Consider the following 18,205-nt stretch of genomic DNA (forward strand, 5'->3'; position numbering starts at 1 on the left):
AACAAGAGACCGACTCATGTTCATGTTGTGGCGACAGAGTTTGGCAGTGAGAGAGAGAGAGAGAGAGAAAGCAGGGTTGCCATTGAGTGGTGTGTTTACTTTTGAACGTGTGTGGAGAAAATTTATATGAATGAAGCATTGTATAAGTACGTTTATATTGTACTAGATTTAGTGAAAGCAGTTGCTGCCATTGACGATCAAACTTCATAAAGGTTAACTGAAATAAAAGCTCTAATGTAAACACGCCATAAGTTACCAACTTTAACACCCATACCTATGGTCTGTTCCTTTACTTTTAAAAATGGTAACAGTGGCAAAAAATGGTAAAAGTGGTGAACAGCTATCATACAAACTGAAATAGCCCGTTTAGACTATACCCTTATACGATGATTAAGGGCATTATCTCGATTTAAGTGCTTAATCCACCCAAATCCATCCTGATTTACCATACAAAATTAAATCAATTCAAAACTTGGATTTGCTTTTTGCTCCTAAAAATGCAACTATTGCAGTCTGATCAACTATGTTCCACTGCCGACCAAGAAGAGAGCACATAAAATTCTGGATATTGGCATCTTTTGACAGTGTTAGTAAGGTTGTATACCCGCATGCTGCAAAACAAAAACAAATCAAAACATTTGCTCTCTTTTGTGTGCTCTTTCGTTGCGTTCGGATCGTGTGTGTGTGTGAATTGCAGAAAAACTTCGTAACTTCAACAATACCAAACAACGGCATTGCCTTTTTGACCTTTTTTCTCAAAAATGATTTCCTTTAGCGAGAGTGAATGAACTTTTGCCTATTAAAAATTTGCTCCAAATTTTTTTTCCTGTTGCACGAATAAGTGACATTTTGCCTATTAAGGCTAAAATAATTTTTATTCCATTTACATATTGAAAAAGGTCCCGCACAAAGCACTTTCAATTTATGTGATACATGGAATAATGCTATATATGATATAAAATTATATATATGTAATAATAGCTTCGTTCCCGTACTTTTTAATAGTAAAACTCGTAAAAGAGAGAAAGGTAGAAAAATTGTTGTCACAAAAAAGTTTTTTCAAAAAGTTCGGGAACGGAAAAATGGAAAATACGTCAAAAAACTGGAACAAACGTCAAAGTCGGCGTATCAGCCAATCAGAAGCCGGCAACCATGTTACTATTTTTTTACTCGCCCAAATTTGTCGTGTAAAAAGTTTTTAAAGAGAGCGTCATTCAGCGCCATTTTTGTTTAAAGAGAAGTGAACATTTTACAACTTTTTTGTGTACGGGAACGCTTTTTCGAGTAAAATGTGTAAAAGTCGTAAAAATTGTAAAAACTTTTTAGTTCTGGAACACAGCTAATATGACGATAAAATTGGTGAGAAACAAACGCTTATGTCATTCTGGCTATGTCGTGTGGCTTTAACAATTTTTTTGAGTTATTTATGTGCTTAAAGTGACTTCAATTTATTTCAAAAAGCTCATCTATAAAAACTTTAAAAGCTTTTTGCGCGTGAGCTTTTTTCTCATCAAAATATGACACAGGGATATGAGGTTGTAAAAAAGTCATAACCCTATTGTTTACATTTTTCAAATAACTGTAAACACAAAAACAAACAGAAGCGGAAAAATAGAAACAATATTAAATAAAAATAAAATGGATGTAGCTTTAATTTAATATAAATTGTAAACAACATATTTAATAGCAATTTTCAGATTATTTTTTTTTCAGTATTTCATTCCATTTTTAATTTTCAAGCAATTTTTTTTGCAAATTCGCGTACGTATACGTAAGCAAAGATCAGCTGACGGGCATCTTATATCATTTTAGACTAGTCTAAACAACTAGGATTTGAAAGTTGGATTTAGTCGATTTAAAATTACTAGTCTAAACGGGATATAACACAGTTCTTACTTGTTTAATACTATTTCCGTTAAATCGAAATCCCGCTAAACTGTAATTAGCCATAGTTCGAAAAAAATTGTATGGATCCTTGAGTAACGAATTTTCGTGATTCTATCGTAGATAATTGCAGAATAATATTTAAAAATACTCTTGGAATAAATAAAAAATGAAACTTTTGGATAATTTTTTTTTAATTAACATTTTTATTCATTGCGTCAATCTTTACATTTTATTGTGCACGTTTTTTATGATCATTATGTTTATTTCTCATATGTTTCCGTAGACTACGATAATCTGTATAACTTCTACCACATATTTCACATTTATGTTTTCGATCTACTACTGGATGCATCCGGTAAGAATGTTTATCAAGACCCGTTTGTGTAGTAAATTTTTGATTACAAATTTCGCAAATATATTCTGAATCTATAGACGACGGATGTTTTCTTCTTATATGTGTCCAAATGTATCAGAATCCACATAACATCGACCACATATTACACATTCATATTTAGCATGTGTTTCAGTTTTTGGATGCATCATATAAGAATGTTTGGTATTGAATTTGGACCTTATTTTAGTTTTTCGTTGATATCTTACATACAAGTAACTTAAACACATTTATTCATCATCTATATATAAATTAAGTGTTTAATAAACAAATCTACACTCAAATATGTTGAACATTTTCGTTTATTTTTCGCGTTTTTCATAAATATTTCTAAATATTCTTGGGGTACGAAGACATTTGTGGGACACTGTATGTTATATTACAAAGGTAATTTCGTTTGTATTCTATCATATTTTGTATTCTCTTTTGAAACAGTATTAAAATTTAATAATTAAATTGTAATAAAATTGCTGCCTTGTTTCTTAAATACCTATACATATTTTCTTCGTACAATTTCACCCAATGTGAAACACTGTGAGAGAAAACCAAATGACACACACTCTCATTACCATCCACAAACAGTCTGCGGCGTTTTTGACATTTCGCATTCTTACTTTTGTTAATAAAAACGGCCTTTTTGTAATGGAGAAATACAAGAATATAAACATACCTTGAAGTTGATGTCAGCTGATGAATGTTGTTTAATAACACTTATATATTGCTAATTTATTATATTCTGTTATAAACTTCAACAAAAAATTAAAAGTAAATAGCGCGTAGGTACGAAGTGAAGAATTTGACCGTTCAAACTATCCTTTGTTGACATTTTAACAAGAGACCGACTCATGTTCATGTTGTGGCGACAGAGTTTGGCAGTGAGAGAGAGAGAGAGAGAGAAAGCAGGGTTGCCATTGAGTGGTGTGTTTACTTTTGAACGTGTGTGGAGAAAATTTATATGAATGAAGCATTGTATAAGTACGTTTATATTGTACTAGATTTAGTGAAAGCAGTTGCTGCCATTGACGATCAAACTTCATAAAGGTTAACTGAAATAAAAGCTCTAATGTAAACACGCCATAAGTTACCAACTTTAACACCCATACCTATGGTCTGTTCCTTTACTTTTAAAAATGGTAACAGTGGCAAAAAATGGTAAAAGTGGTGAACAGCTATCATACAAACTGAAATAGCCCGTTTAGACTATACCCTTATACGATGATTAAGGGCATTATCTCGATTTAAGTGCTTAATCCACCCAAATCCATCCTGATTTACCATACAAAATTAAATCAATTCAAAACTTGGATTTGCTTTTTGCTCCTAAAAATGCAACTATTGCAGTCTGATCAACTATGTTCCACTGCCGACCAAGAAGAGAGCACATAAAATTCTGGATATTGGCATCTTTTGACAGTGTTAGTAAGGTTGTATACCCGCATGCTGCAAAACAAAAACAAATCAAAACATTTGCTCTCTTTTGTGTGCTCTTTCGTTGCGTTCGGATCGTGTGTGTGTGTGAATTGCAGAAAAACTTCGTAACTTCAACAATACCAAACAACGGCATTGCCTTTTTGACCTTTTTTCTCAAAAATGATTTCCTTTAGCGAGAGTGAATGAACTTTTGCCTATTAAAAATTTGCTCCAAATTTTTTTTCCTGTTGCACGAATAAGTGACATTTTGCCTATTAAGGCTAAAATAATTTTTATTCCATTTACATATTGAAAAAGGTCCCGCACAAAGCACTTTCAATTTATGTGATACATGGAATAATGCTATATATGATATAAAATTATATATATGTAATAATAGCTTCGTTCCCGTACTTTTTAATAGTAAAACTCGTAAAAGAGAGAAAGGTAGAAAAATTGTTGTCACAAAAAAGTTTTTTCAAAAAGTTCGGGAACGGAAAAATGGAAAATACGTCAAAAAACTGGAACAAACGTCAAAGTCGGCGTATCAGCCAATCAGAAGCCGGCAACCATGTTACTATTTTTTTACTCGCCCAAATTTGTCGTGTAAAAAGTTTTTAAAGAGAGCGTCATTCAGCGCCATTTTTGTTTAAAGAGAAGTGAACATTTTACAACTTTTTTGTGTACGGGAACGCTTTTTCGAGTAAAATGTGTAAAAGTCGTAAAAATTGTAAAAACTTTTTAGTTCTGGAACACAGCTAATATGACGATAAAATTGGTGAGAAACAAACGCTTATGTCATTCTGGCTATGTCGTGTGGCTTTAACAATTTTTTTGAGTTATTTATGTGCTTAAAGTGACTTCAATTTATTTCAAAAAGCTCATCTATAAAAACTTTAAAAGCTTTTTGCGCGTGAGCTTTTTTCTCATCAAAATATGACACAGGGATATGAGGTTGTAAAAAAGTCATAACCCTATTGTTTACATTTTTCAAATAACTGTAAACACAAAAACAAACAGAAGCGGAAAAATAGAAACAATATTAAATAAAAATAAAATGGATGTAGCTTTAATTTAATATAAATTGTAAACAACATATTTAATAGCAATTTTCAGATTATTTTTTTTTCAGTATTTCATTCCATTTTTAATTTTCAAGCAATTTTTTTTGCAAATTCGCGTACGTATACGTAAGCAAAGATCAGCTGACGGGCATCTTATATCATTTTAGACTAGTCTAAACAACTAGGATTTGAAAGTTGGATTTAGTCGATTTAAAATTACTAGTCTAAACGGGATATAACACAGTTCTTACTTGTTTAATACTATTTCCGTTAAATCGAAATCCCGCTAAACTGTAATTAGCCATAGTTCGAAAAAAATTGTATGGATCCTTGAGTAACGAATTTTCGTGATTCTATCGTAGATAATTGCAGAATAATATTTAAAAATACTCTTGGAATAAATAAAAAATGAAACTTTTGGATAATTTTTTTTTAATTAACATTTTTATTCATTGCGTCAATCTTTACATTTTATTGTGCACGTTTTTTATGATCATTATGTTTATTTCTCATATGTTTCCGTAGACTACGATAATCTGTATAACTTCTACCACATATTTCACATTTATGTTTTCGATCTACTACTGGATGCATCCGGTAAGAATGTTTATCAAGACCCGTTTGTGTAGTAAATTTTTGATTACAAATTTCGCAAATATATTCTGAATCTATAGACGACGGATGTTTTCTTCTTATATGTGTCCGAAGTGTATCAGAATCCACATAACATCGACCACATATTACACATTCATATTTAGCATGTGTTTCAGTTTTTGGATGCATCATATAAGAATGTTTATCAAGACCAATTTGTGTGGTAAATCTTTGATTGCAAATTTCGCAGATATACTCGGTATCTATAGACGAAGGATGTTTATTTCTTATATGTGCCCGTAGGTTATCAGATTCCGTATAACACCGACCGCATATTTCACATTTATGTTCAGCTGGCGTTTGAGTTTCTGAGTGCATCCGATAAGAATGTTTATCAAGACCATTTTGTGTGGTAAATCTTTGATTACAAATTTCGCAAATATATTCTAAATCTAAAGATGAACTATGTTTTCTTCTTATATGTGACCCAAGATTTCTACTGTCTGTAAAAGAACTATCACATAGTTCACAATTATATTTAGCAGGTATTTGAGTGCAATGCTTCCGGGTATAATGCATATCAAGACCCGTTTGTGTTGTAAATTTGTGATTACAAATTCCGCAAATATATTCTGAATCTATTGATGAATTATGTTTATCTCTTATATGTGCCCGGAGTTTACTAGATTCGGTAAAACAATACCCACATATATCACATTTATGTTTTCGATCTACTGAATGCATCCGGGATGAATGTATTGCGAGGCCTTGTTGTGTGCCAAATCTTTCGTTACATATGTCGCAGCTATACTCTATATCTATAGACGAAGGATGTTTCTTTCTTAAATGTGTCTGGAGATTTTTGGCCTCTCTATAAGAACTACCACATAATTCACATTTATAGTCACGGGAAGATGAAATAACAGCTCCCTCTTTAATATCGCTGGCGTAAGCTTCTGTATCACCATTGATATCAAGGCCTTTACAATCATTCTCATCTGTATGAACATCAATTATTTCTACTTTGGGTAAGGATATTTGGTGATTTATTTTATTAGTTAGATGCTGTTGTGTAACATGTTCCGACTTTGAGTAGAAGCTAAGTGAATCCTCTGGTAAAAATTCGTCCATTTCATCCGCGTTTTCTTTTTTAATTTTATCAATTGTGGATTTATCGACATTTTCTGGTAAAAATTCTTCCATTTTATCCAAGTCTAGTTCATCTTCATTAATATGTGTATCATTGACAAAGGGTTCTGTTTTTATGGAAATCATTTCCGACATCTTTACTTTGAATATCTGACTTTTCAATTAAGGAAAACAAAATTTTACTACAATGTATTTTAGGGCTGTAAAATAGAAACAAAAATTACACATGTAATTATTTTTAAGTTTTTTTTTATCGACATTTAATTTTTTGTATTAATTTCTTGATTTTTTAGACAATTTGAAGCCTTCTTTTATTTATTTTAACGGTCGAAATTGTCCAAGTACAAGATGGAAAGCCTAAATATTCCTTTAGTATTTCTTCTAAAAGACTTGATTTTTCTTTAACATGTATGCACCTATCAACGATTTATAGAAGAATTTTAATTTAATAATCATAAGTTATACTACGCTTGTATTCGATTTTTTTTGTCGGGTTAAACTCCTTCATGAGAATTTTAACGCCGTACAAATTCGAACTTTTTGTCGGGCTAACCTTATTAATGATTATTTATATGCAATGGAACTGGGATTTAAAACCCAGTGGTTTTGTTAAATCCGGTTATACATATATAAACGTACTATTAATTTCTTAATTTGATCAATTTTAAGCGGACTCGTCATACAAAACTAAATGATCTCACGACTGGTTTTAATTTAAATCCGGCAGAAATCCACAAAAATACAATGTTGTATTCTGTGTTAGCACAAAACAAAAACAACAAATATCTAGGTTTGTCTGATTACTTTCCCAGCAAAATTGTCCAGCAAGAACTTTCTCAGAGAGTAAGAAGTTTCTATTCTTTGCAAGAAAAGTTAAAAAGTAAACACACACCTTCCCAGCAGAAACCAGCAAGCAATCAGCTGACTTGTCAAAACAGAACAATTTGTCGGTCAATGATGGAACCATGGTGGAATAAGAAGGTGTTACATCAAATCATACAAAACGTCAAATTTGCTAACAACAATGCATTACTGTGAATTGGTTGTTTACATTTTGTATGTGATTTTATTTACAATAATGCATTTTGACATCTGGTATAAAGATCAGCTGTTTTTGCCGCTGTACCTGTATTATTGTGCCATAGAAGGAACCAAAGGAAGCAAAAAATTTGGTATTTGATTAAAAATAAAAAAGAATTTTTACCACTTTGCAACTTTGTACTAAAAAAAAAACAATTAGGCTTGCTTTTCCACAATGACATTGTTTTTAATTTTCACAAGCAACACAAACATAAATCAACAAAAAAGAAGAAGAGGTGCAAGTGCTTGTTAGAAGAAATTTGCCCAGCAAGAATTTGCAAACTTTCAGTAAAAGAACTGTCAAAATGTCCCTCTCGAATCGCTCTCTTTTGCTGAATTTTTGTGTTAACAGACGACTTCCAGCAACAGTTAGTACAAATTTAAGGTAACCAGAGCTACCTACTCCTACTAACTCTACTAAAAAAATTACAACCGTTACATTTTGCGTTTTAAATAGTCGTGTTCCTTTACGTGCCTGAGGTTACCAGTTTTTACCACTGTTTACTTGCAAAGTTTTCTCTTACTTTTAAAAGCATACAATTTATATGAGAGCAGTTCACCACTTGTACTATCTTTTGCCACTGTTACCATTTTTTGAAGTAAAGGAACAGATAAAATTTACAGTATGCAAAGTTCATATTCGTACACCCCTAAAAAATAAATAAAATCGTTGTTAATTACATATTTTGTATGTAAATATGAAACAATTGATGGGAATTACTATAACGAAGAACGATTTAAGAATAACAAAACTAATTTTTAACTTATTTAGTCATTTAGGTATAGATGACGCCTGTGTGAATGGCAAAGTTCGTATTCGTACACCTAGAAGCACTATAAATTTGTGGTATTTAAGGATTTTTAGGCAAAATTCCATTAATTTGTTTTTCTTTTAATCTATTGGAATGCCTGTGCTCTAGAAAAATGTAAAAGTAACGATAATTTTATAAAAAAAAAAAATGACATGACATTCGAAATACGTAAGAGAATGGTAATAGATATGATTAATGTTATAAAGTTTATATTCTACAATCATATACATATATGCTATAACACAAAGTTAATTCCTTTTACATTTGAGCATATTTTTTATTCTCTTCAATAAATTCTCTTTTGAAAAGTTATTAAAATTTTATATTTAAAATAATAATAATAATATTAAATTAAATTTTAAAATTTTATATTTTATATTTATTTATAATATAATTACCACCTTTTTGCTTAATTCTTTTTTTCGTACAATTTCTCCCAATGTGAAACACTATGAGAACTAACGAAATAACACACACTCTCTTTACCATCCACAAATAACCAGTGGTGTTTTGACATTTCACATTCTTGCTTTCTTTAAAAAGGACTGCCTTTTTGTAATGGGGAAAAACAAGAATAAACATACCTTGAATTTGATGTGAGTTGATGAATGTTGTTTAATAACACTTATTTATAGCTAATTTATTACATTCTGTTATAAACTTTAACAAAAAAATTAACAGTAAGTAATGCGTTGTTGTACGAAGTGAAGAATGGTGCCGTTCGAACTATCTTTTGTTGACATTCATGTTGTGGCGACAGAGTTTGATAGAGAGAGAGAGAGGGGGGAGGGTTACCATCAGTGTTGCCGTTCGAAAAAAATTTTTTTGACGTTCCTAAAACGCTTACAAAAATATGCTATGATCGGCCCATCCGTTCTCGAGCTATCGTTGGCACCGCAAAACGCTTTTACAAAAAGATGGTATCGCAGATAGCCATTTACCTCAAGAATATGCACTATTTTTCAACAACAAAAATTCCAATCGTATTATAAGATGTGCTCTTTGAGATGAAAGAAAGTATAGTTTCACCGAGTCTTAGCAAATTCCAATCTGTTACAATTAAATAGAAGTCACATTCTACAAGTCTGGGAAAATGTAATACCTGGTTCATAATAGGCAAAACTTCGCCTGAGGTTACCTTATATGGAGTTATTGTATTTAGTAGTTTAAGGGTCATTATTACATCCTTTCTTTTACTATTGGATGGATTTGAAAACGCAAAAAAATCCAATTCGGATGCACTAAAAGTGTCATTTTCACACTAAACGTTAATACAAAGAAGGTCCTCCTTCAATTTTAATCATTACTTTCAACTTTAAGTTAGCCGAAACGCTATAAATCTGTACGCAAAATCAAAACTATAACAAAAGAAGAGTTCTAATAAAGGGGGTATTTGGGTTATAGTATATTCTCTTATTATTTTTATCTAGTAATTAAATATAAAACTCCAAAACAGAAAATTTTATTTCAAACTATTCATTTTCTGTTAAGTAAGTGTGCATAAATGTAATTGTCTGTTTTTTGTGCCTACAAACATTTATGAAGTTTCGAGCTGGTACGATTTATTTTTGTAGTCAATGTTTTTTGTTTTTTATTTATTTTTTTTATAAAAAATACAATTTGCGTTGACACTCGGATATAAATAGGATAAACCTGAACTATATGCTTGAAATAGGGATACGTAAAACCGAATTCGGTTAATCGATTAATCGGTTATTAGCCGTAAAATCTCTTAAAAATCGTAGTCGACTATTGACTGTGCGAAAACCGTATAATCGATTATTCTTAATCGACTTTCGAAAGTCGGAGTCAACTATTATTCGTATTCGACCATTAGTCGTAGTCTATTATTATTCGTAGTCGACTATTAATCGTGGACGACTATTAGTCGTAGTTGACTATTGGGTGTGCTAAGACAACGTAATGGACGGTACTTTTTTGTACATATGTACATCACAGATTGCATCAAAGAAAATGGTCGATTATATTCGATTATGATCGGTTTTCCGCGGTTAACGAATAATCGAAACTCGACTTTTAGCACACTCTCAAATAATCGACTAACCGAAAATCGAGCTTTAAGTTTTTCACGAAAACCGTATAATCGAAAAACCGATTATTGCATTTCACTGCGTATCCCTAGCTTGAAATTCATTCTCAAGGTTGTTAATTATAGGAAAAATATATGCCAAAAATAGAAAAAAAAACCTCTAGCTTGGCATGATTCCGTTGCCACCAAATTATTATGAACTTTTTTTATTTATGAACACAATGCATGAATCTTTACCAAATACCTAAGTATCATAAAAAATATATTTCAAAACCCGGGTAACTAAAAATTAAAAGTGACTATTAAACTACTAGGAGGACCTTCTTGGCATTAAGTTTTAATGTGAAAATTATAATGCTTTATTTTACGTTTTCAAATCCATCCAATAGTAAAAGTAAGCATGTTATAATAGCCCAAAGACTAATATTTGATATTTTATAAAATATTGTTTAAAATTATTAGCATGAAAACGGTCCAAAATGGATTTGGGCCGCCCATCGGCCCAAAATTAAAAATTATTTTTTATTCGGCCCAAAGGCCGAAATGCCCAAAACGGTAACACTGGTTACCATCGACAGCTGTGTTTACTCTTGAATGTGTTAGGAGAATAGTTATAGCTTTGTTCCTTTACCTTTTTAATGGTAAAAGCCGTAAAACAGAAAACTGTCAAAATTGCTCTCTCATTAACAGTTTTACCGGGAAAGTAAAGAAACGAAAAAATGGTAGCAATGTCAAAAAGAAACATAAAAATTCAAATTTTTTTCTTTTATTACACAGTATTTTAATTTTTGGTTCGTTCCCGTACTTTTTAATGGTAAAACTCGTAAAAGAGAGAACTGCAAAAAATTTGTTGTCACACACAAGTTTCTTGAAATAGTTCGGGAACGGAAAAATGGAAAATACGTCAAAAAAAACTGGAACAAATGTCAAAGTCGGCGTATCAGCCAATCAGACGCCGGCAACCATGTTACTATTTTTTACACGCTCAAATTTATCGAGTAAAAAGTTTTTAAAGAGAGCGCTATTCAGCGCCATTTTTGTTTAAAGAGAAGTGAACATTTTACCACTTTTGTGTACGGGAACGCATTTTCGAGTAAAATGTGTAAAAGTCGTAAAAATTGTAAAAACTTTTTAGTTCTGGAACACAGCTTTTGTTTTGACAGCGTTCGCCTTTTTCTTCTGTTTTTGTTCATCTTTTTCTTCATTGTCAAATAATTGTCAAAACAAATGTCGAAAAATCAGTTATACCATATTTTACCTGAAGAAATTTGACTGGCAGCCTGTGGTAGAAGAGAAAGACATTTTTGTCCTTTCTCCTCTCTCACCCTCTTAAAAATTGCTGCCAGTTTTACCACTTTTTGGGGTTAAGGCTTAAGCTTTGCAGGTTAAAAATGGCAACAAATGGTAACCTCAGGTAAGTAAAGGAACACAGCTTATATGAATGAAGCTCATGGCACAATCATACAGGTACCCGCATCAACCCAGATGATGTACTGTGGCCTGTCAGAAGAGCTGTTGTAATTGAAAACACAAAATAAAAAATCAAAACTTAACAAGTAAAAAAGTATCAGTCGGCTAGGCCGAAAGAGATATACCCTCAGCCTGTGTATATTGAAACAATTTTTTCCCCAAATAACGTATGTATTTAGAGGGCTTTAAAAATGTTGGGCGTATGAAACGACAAAAATGTTGATTAGGATTAAAGAGCAAAAGTTTTGCGGAGGAGATACTAAAACGGATGGATCGACATTGACCATTATGGAAGTGGATCTCCAGCCACTACATATGGTGCCATAGGGGGTTTTTACACCCTTCGTGCTGTTTGCTTCAGAAGTGTGGACTTGCCCCTGAAAAAACTTTTACCTTCGTAATTGAGGCAGCGAATGCAAGTTGCTTCAACAAAAATCAAAGTGATTCGATAGCAGGTATTAAAGTGTTTGGGAGGTACTGGATGAAGTGGACAAATATAGTCCATATTCGAACCTATATATCTGGTAGAGATATTAGGATGTGTAAAGTATGGACCAATTCGGCCACTCCCTTCAAAAGTTACCTTACGAATAATTTTTCCGAACATTTTTGAAATTTTGTGGGGTAGGTACCTGAAGGAGTTGACCGATATGGTTTATTTTCGAACTTAAACTATGTTTGGACAAAATATTACTAGGACCAAATTTTGGACCCAATCGGCAGATCAGTTCGAGACTTATCTTGCGCTCCAACCACTACACACGGTGTCATAGGGGTTTTGTGCAACTTTCATGCTATTTTCTCAGCAAGTATGGACTTGACCCTGATGAAACTTGTACCGTCGTAGTGGGGGCAGTGAATACAAGTTGCTAAAACAAAAATCAACGCGATTCGAGAGCAGTCCTAAACTGAACTGATCCGAAATTTTGTGTGGGAGGTACCCGAAGAGTGGACCGATTGAGACCATATCTAAGGTAGACATTTCACGAGTTGCAAATTATGGACCAAATCGGTTGCTGCCTTTAAGAGTTATCGTACGTACAAATTTTCCGAACATTTTCGAACTTTTATGGGGGAGGTACCGGAAGGAGGGGACCGATATAACCCATCTTCGAACATAAACTAAGTTTGGACAAAATATTACGAAAGCCAAATTTTGGACCGAATTGGTTGATCCGTTCGAGAGTTATCGTGCGCTCCAGCCAGACAGACAGACGGACGGACATTGCTCAATCGACTCCAAATTGTCTCAAACACATTTCGTCCAAACATACTTGGGGTCTAAAACTATTATTTCGGTGAGGCACATTTTGCCCGCATGAAAGTGTATATACCCTCGTTAGCATAAATGCTAAGGGTATAAAAATCCTTTATAAATTTGTTCATTTCACATTTTCATAGAAACAGCATTGAGCCTCCCAAATTAAGAAAACTAAATCAAATTGGATTCTTACATAAATAGGTCTTGCAGTAAGTAAAACTCTTGGTTAATTTTAATTAACATTTTTATTTAATGGGTAAATTTTAGGGGTACCTTATACCTATGTAAATTCATACGTGGATAAAACGAGGCAGTCGAACGAAATGTCATATTACACAATTGAAATTTGTCTATCCGTTTATGATTATCTTCGCAAAATATGTCGATATAATGACTCCACAGAATAACTGATATGCTGACAATATTTGCAATTATAATTTTCGAGTTCCTTGTTATCTATCATGTGTATGCATCCGGTTAGAATGTCTATCAAGACTTTTTTGTGTGGTAAATTTTGCATTACAAATTTCACAGATATACTCTGTATCCAATGACGAAGGATGTTTCTTTCTTATATGTGTCCGGAGATAATGAGATTCTGCATAACAACTACCACATATTTCACATTTATAATTACTAGGTCTTTGAGCTTCTGGATGCATGCCATATGAATGTTTAACAAGACCTTTTTTTGTTGTAAATCTTTGATTACAAATTTCACAAATATACTCTGTATCTATAGACGAAGGATGTTTTTTTCTTATGTGATTTCGTAGACTGCTTTCTTGGGTAAATGACCTACCACATAATTCACAGCGACGTCTAGTACGTGTTTTAATGGAATGAACTTCTGGATGTATCCGGGTAGAATGTACTTCAAGGCCTTGTTGTGTGGCAAATTTTCCATTGCATATTTTGCAGATATACTCTGTATCAATAGTCCAAGGATGTGCATTTCTCATATGTCTAAGTAGACTGCTTTCTTCTGTATAAGAACTATCACATAGTTCACAATTATATTTAGTAGGCATTTGAGTGGAATAAACTTCTGGATGCCTAATGTAAGAATGTTTAACAAGACCTTTTCGTGTGATACATCTTTGATTACATATTTCACATATATACTCTGTGTCTATAGACGAAGGATGTTTTTTTGTTATATGACTCCGTAGACTTTTGTATTCTGTAAAAGAACTATCACATAGTTCACAATTATGTTTAGGACGTATTTGTGTTGAATGAGTTCCTGGATGCATCCGGTTATAATGTAAAGAAAGACCTTTTGTTGTTGTAAATCTTTGATTACATATTTCACAGATATACTCTGCTTCAAAAGAAGAAGGATGTTTATTTTTTATATGTCTCCGTAGACTTGTTTCTTCTGCACATGAAATATCACATAGTTCACATTTATGTTCGGTAGGTGTTTGAGCGACACGGGAAGATGAATCATTATTGACCTGAAGACCTTTTCTCTCATTCTCATCTGTGTGAACATCAATTATTTCTAATTTGGGTAAGGATATTTGGTCAGATATTGCACTAGTTAGATGTTGTTGTGCAACTTGTTCCATACGATCATCGGATTTCCACGTGAGTGATGACGATGAGTACAAACTATGGGAATTCGCTGGTAAAAATTCCTCCATTTCATCAGCGTCCTCTTTCTTGATTTTATCCATTATGGTCTCTGGTACAAATTCTTCCATTTTGTCCATGTCTATTTTTTCTTCTTTAATATCACTTTTCATATTCGTACAATTTTCAAGTTTTGTTGCATAGTAGCATAGTGTATTGGTATCATTTTCCTGCTTATAATCATTATCGAAGGGTTCAGTTTTAACGGAAACAACTTCCGACATCTTTACTTTACATATCTTACTTTCTAGTTTTGGAAAACAAGATTTTGCTACATAAACATCTTTTATAGAAAGATATAATTTGTTTATAAAAATTTCGCAATTTTGTTAAGACAATAAATCTATTTGTACAAGCTCAAATCCTTGATTTGCTAAAGCCAGCATAGTCTAATAGTAATACAACTCTGTTCTTTGCAACATGTTGCTACAAAATACAAAAAGTTGCAAGCTGACACAAGAAAAGGGTAGATGCATCGGTGAATTCCTACACTAAAAATAATTTAAAGTGTAAAAATTTGTAAACAAGGCGGAAAAATTAAATTGTTTTGATGAACAAAGATGATTTTAACAGCCTGTTTCTGTATGTCGAAATCGTTTGGACATCGTTAATATTACATCCAGTTTCTGTATGTCGAAAGAAGAATGTGTGCGAAAGAAGCACCAAAAACTTGTGAGTTTTTCACATTTGTTTTGAAGCAAAAGCAAAGGTAAAATTATTTCGAAAAGTTCGGGCGTGTTTCATTTGCACACATTCTTCTTTCGACATACAGAAACTGGATGTAATATTAACGATGTCCAAACGATAAAATAATTCGTTTATTTATTTTAGATGGGAAAACTGAAAATAAAATAACATTTTCAGTATTAAACAATAAATTTGTAATTTGACGTACATATGTTTTTTGAGACGAATTCAATTTACAAAAAATTCTTTTGACGTTTCAAATTCGATCAAATGGGCTGATGCATCTACCTTGGTAATTGTGCTATGAACAAAAATCAGCTGACTGCCATTTAAATCTTCCAAAATGTATATCTAAATGCAATGAGATTTGTATTGGATTTATTAAATCCAGTCGAGAATTTATGGCAAGTCTAAATGAGCTATAAGTTTACATTTACGTAATCCGTTCGATTTCAACTGTCAATTACATTGATTAACTAGGCGTTTACACCAGACAGTTTGTCTTCAAATACAACTCTGATTTACTAACACATACACATGGTACAAATACACAGGTAGCCGCATCTGCAATTGTTGGTAACATAAGATGTCAAAATTTGACATCAATTCAATGCAATTGACACATTATGTTACCATCAGCTGGCTTGATAATGCTACCTGTATTATTGTACCATGCACATACATACATTTGTCGTTGTCTCGCAGCTGTCCATCATTTTTTCATAGACAGTAGTGTTAACAAATTTTTGACATTTTGTGAAAAAAGACCTGAGATGATAATTTAAATGTGTTGAAAACAAATGAATAGGTACAAAAACAAAATATGTGAACGGAAAACAAAAAGAAATCTATGATTTTCATAATTTTACAACTGTTTTTGCTGTTGTCTGGACGCCTACGTCACAGAGCACAATGGTCCCAAATCCAAATTTTCTGGCCAAAACTATTTCAACGTCCATTTTGTATTGAAATTAACTATTATTTATAATAAATGTGTACAAACAGCAATTCTTACGTTTTATCTACCAAAATGACCAAAAACTGGCAAAATTTGTTGAACAGGGTGGTCCCGTTATGTGGGGTCTAAACCAAAACATTGATCTATGTTAATAATTTTTGGTACGAAGGATTCATATCTTCCAAGAGCTCAAAATACCAAATTTCAGCCGAATCGGTCATAAAGTGTCGCTAAAATCCACAAAATATCTAAAATCGGATGGTAATTTTATGTGGGGGTTATGACGAAAAATTGACCTATTTGCAAAAAATTATACATACTTGTTTTCTATACTCTGAAACCCTTAAATATGAATTTTAAGGAAAATCGGTTGATAGATGTGGGTATTACTGTTCAATTTTAATTGGATACTACGTACAGGCACAACAGGTATTTACAAAAAAATTTCCCATCTTAAAATAGTAAAATCGGCGTACAGAAATAAAGCCCCAAGAAATAACGCCCCAAACGGGAATGAAAATGGACCCCAATTTTTGGGGTGTTTTTACAATTTGAAAAATTGCCCCAATACAAAAAGGCCCCAACTATGAAATTTGGCCCCAAAAAAATATTGCAATTATGCATTTGCAAAATGCATTATCACCCCAAACAACGAAAATGCAATTAGGTCCCAAAGTATGCATTCACGCCCCAAAATATTTATTCACTTAAATTTGGGGTGTAAATGAAGCCCTAAATTTGGGGTGTAATTTCAAAAAATATTTTTAAAGATATTCATTCAATAGTTTGTGATATGTAACTAATTGATGACTGTACTTTTTTACGATTGTAGCATGTTAAAGCCACCTAGAAACAAGCTCTTATTTTCAAGTGTACTAGCAGGCGTCTATGAATGTGATAAAAATTAAAATTTTAAATAAAATTAAAGACGATTGCGTAGTAATCGCAAAATCTTTGGGAAGTGGATCGTCGGTATCAAGTACCGTTCGTAATGTTTTTCAGAAATATTGTGATAAGTGAGTATTTCTGTACCAATTTCTATATACATATATGTATGTATATATTTTTATAGTTTTCAGCAAGAATCACAAAGTATATATTTTAACCAAATACAAAGAAGTTTGCATCACATCGTTAGCAAAAAATTTGTGCCGGCTCCAAAAACCCCATCAAATAGTTGAAGCATTCATGCTCGAAAAGGTGTGGACCAATTTCGGTCTGACCAAAACCAAACAAACCCGAGACAGACTTTAACTACTCCATATCTCCAAATCAAGTCAAACAGAATTTGAAAGAAATGGAAAGTAGCTGAAGAAAAATGTTTTAAAAAAATAATTTAAAAAATCAAACAGAATTTTTTAATTCTGTTTGAATTGATTTGGAGAGAAAAAATATATTTAAAAAATCGCGCGATTTTTTAAATATATTTTTCTTCAGCTACGCTCCTAATTCTGCTTGACTTGATTTGGAGAGAAAAAATATACTTAAAAAATCGCTCAATTTTTTTAATATATTTTTTCATTCCAAATCTATTCAAACAGATTTAGAATAAAAGGGAGAGTAGCTGAAGAAAAATATATTTAAAAAAATCGCGCGATTTTGTAAATATATTTTTCATCAGCTACTCTCCCTTTTTTTCTAAATGTGTTTGATTTTTTAAAAATATTTTTCTTCAGCTACTCTCCATTTCTTTCTAATTCTTTTTGACTTGATTTGGAGAGAAAAAATATATCAAAAAAATCGCGCGATTTTTT

General features: G+C 32.2%; 5 protein-coding genes across 9 annotated transcripts in view; 2 read left to right on the forward strand and 3 right to left on the reverse strand.

Annotated features, from left to right (window-relative positions):
- Positions 1 to 18,205, forward strand: part of LOC141403826 (uncharacterized) — a 153,155-nt gene that overhangs the window by 106,007 nt on the left and 28,943 nt on the right. The window lies entirely within an intron of this gene.
- The window catches only part of LOC141403779 (uncharacterized), a 137,184-nt gene that overhangs the window by 105,464 nt on the left and 13,515 nt on the right, over positions 1 to 18,205 (forward strand). The window lies entirely within an intron of this gene.
- The window catches only part of LOC141403742 (uncharacterized), a 42,085-nt gene that overhangs the window by 19,928 nt on the left and 3,952 nt on the right, over positions 1 to 18,205 (reverse strand). Inside the window, exon 1 of one of the 2 annotated variants that reach the window (XM_073986632.1) lies at positions 8,789 to 8,928. The exons of the other annotated variant lie outside the window; for it this stretch is intronic. The gene's annotated coding sequence lies outside the window, so the exon portion shown is untranslated. Of the gene's footprint in view, positions 1 to 8,788; positions 8,929 to 18,205 lie in introns of those variants that run through there. 2 annotated transcript variants of the gene reach the window in all.
- The window catches only part of LOC141403818 (uncharacterized), a 241,152-nt gene that overhangs the window by 11,220 nt on the left and 211,727 nt on the right, over positions 1 to 18,205 (reverse strand). The window lies entirely within an intron of this gene.
- Positions 5,178 to 9,111, reverse strand: LOC141403796 (uncharacterized). Of its 3 annotated transcripts, none has more exons than XM_073986770.1 (2): positions 8,972 to 9,111; positions 5,178 to 6,695 (listed from the first exon to the last, which is right to left on the reverse strand). In XM_073986770.1, exon 2 carries the CDS (start codon positions 6,628 to 6,630, stop codon positions 5,224 to 5,226), a length of 1,407 nt encoding a protein of 468 aa, XP_073842871.1. In that variant the 5' UTR covers positions 6,631 to 6,695; positions 8,972 to 9,111; the 3' UTR covers positions 5,178 to 5,223. The 3 variants fall into 3 exon arrangements, with proteins under 3 accessions (XP_073842871.1, XP_073842872.1, XP_073842873.1); XM_073986771.1 differs by lacking the exon at positions 8,972 to 9,111 and adding an exon at positions 8,874 to 8,897; XM_073986772.1 differs by lacking the exon at positions 8,972 to 9,111 and adding an exon at positions 8,786 to 8,809.

The sequence above is a fragment of the Musca autumnalis genome, unplaced genomic scaffold, assembly GCF_047663935.1.
Source record: "Musca autumnalis isolate F117 unplaced genomic scaffold, ASM4766393v1 scaffold_4, whole genome shotgun sequence".
Taxonomy (NCBI): domain Eukaryota; kingdom Metazoa; phylum Arthropoda; class Insecta; order Diptera; family Muscidae; genus Musca; species Musca autumnalis.

Excerpts from the sequence above, each read along its gene's own strand:
- LOC141403796 (XM_073986770.1), bottom strand. The coding sequence starts at position 6,630 with ATGTCGGAAATGATTTCCATAAAAACAGAACCCTTTGTCAATGATACA.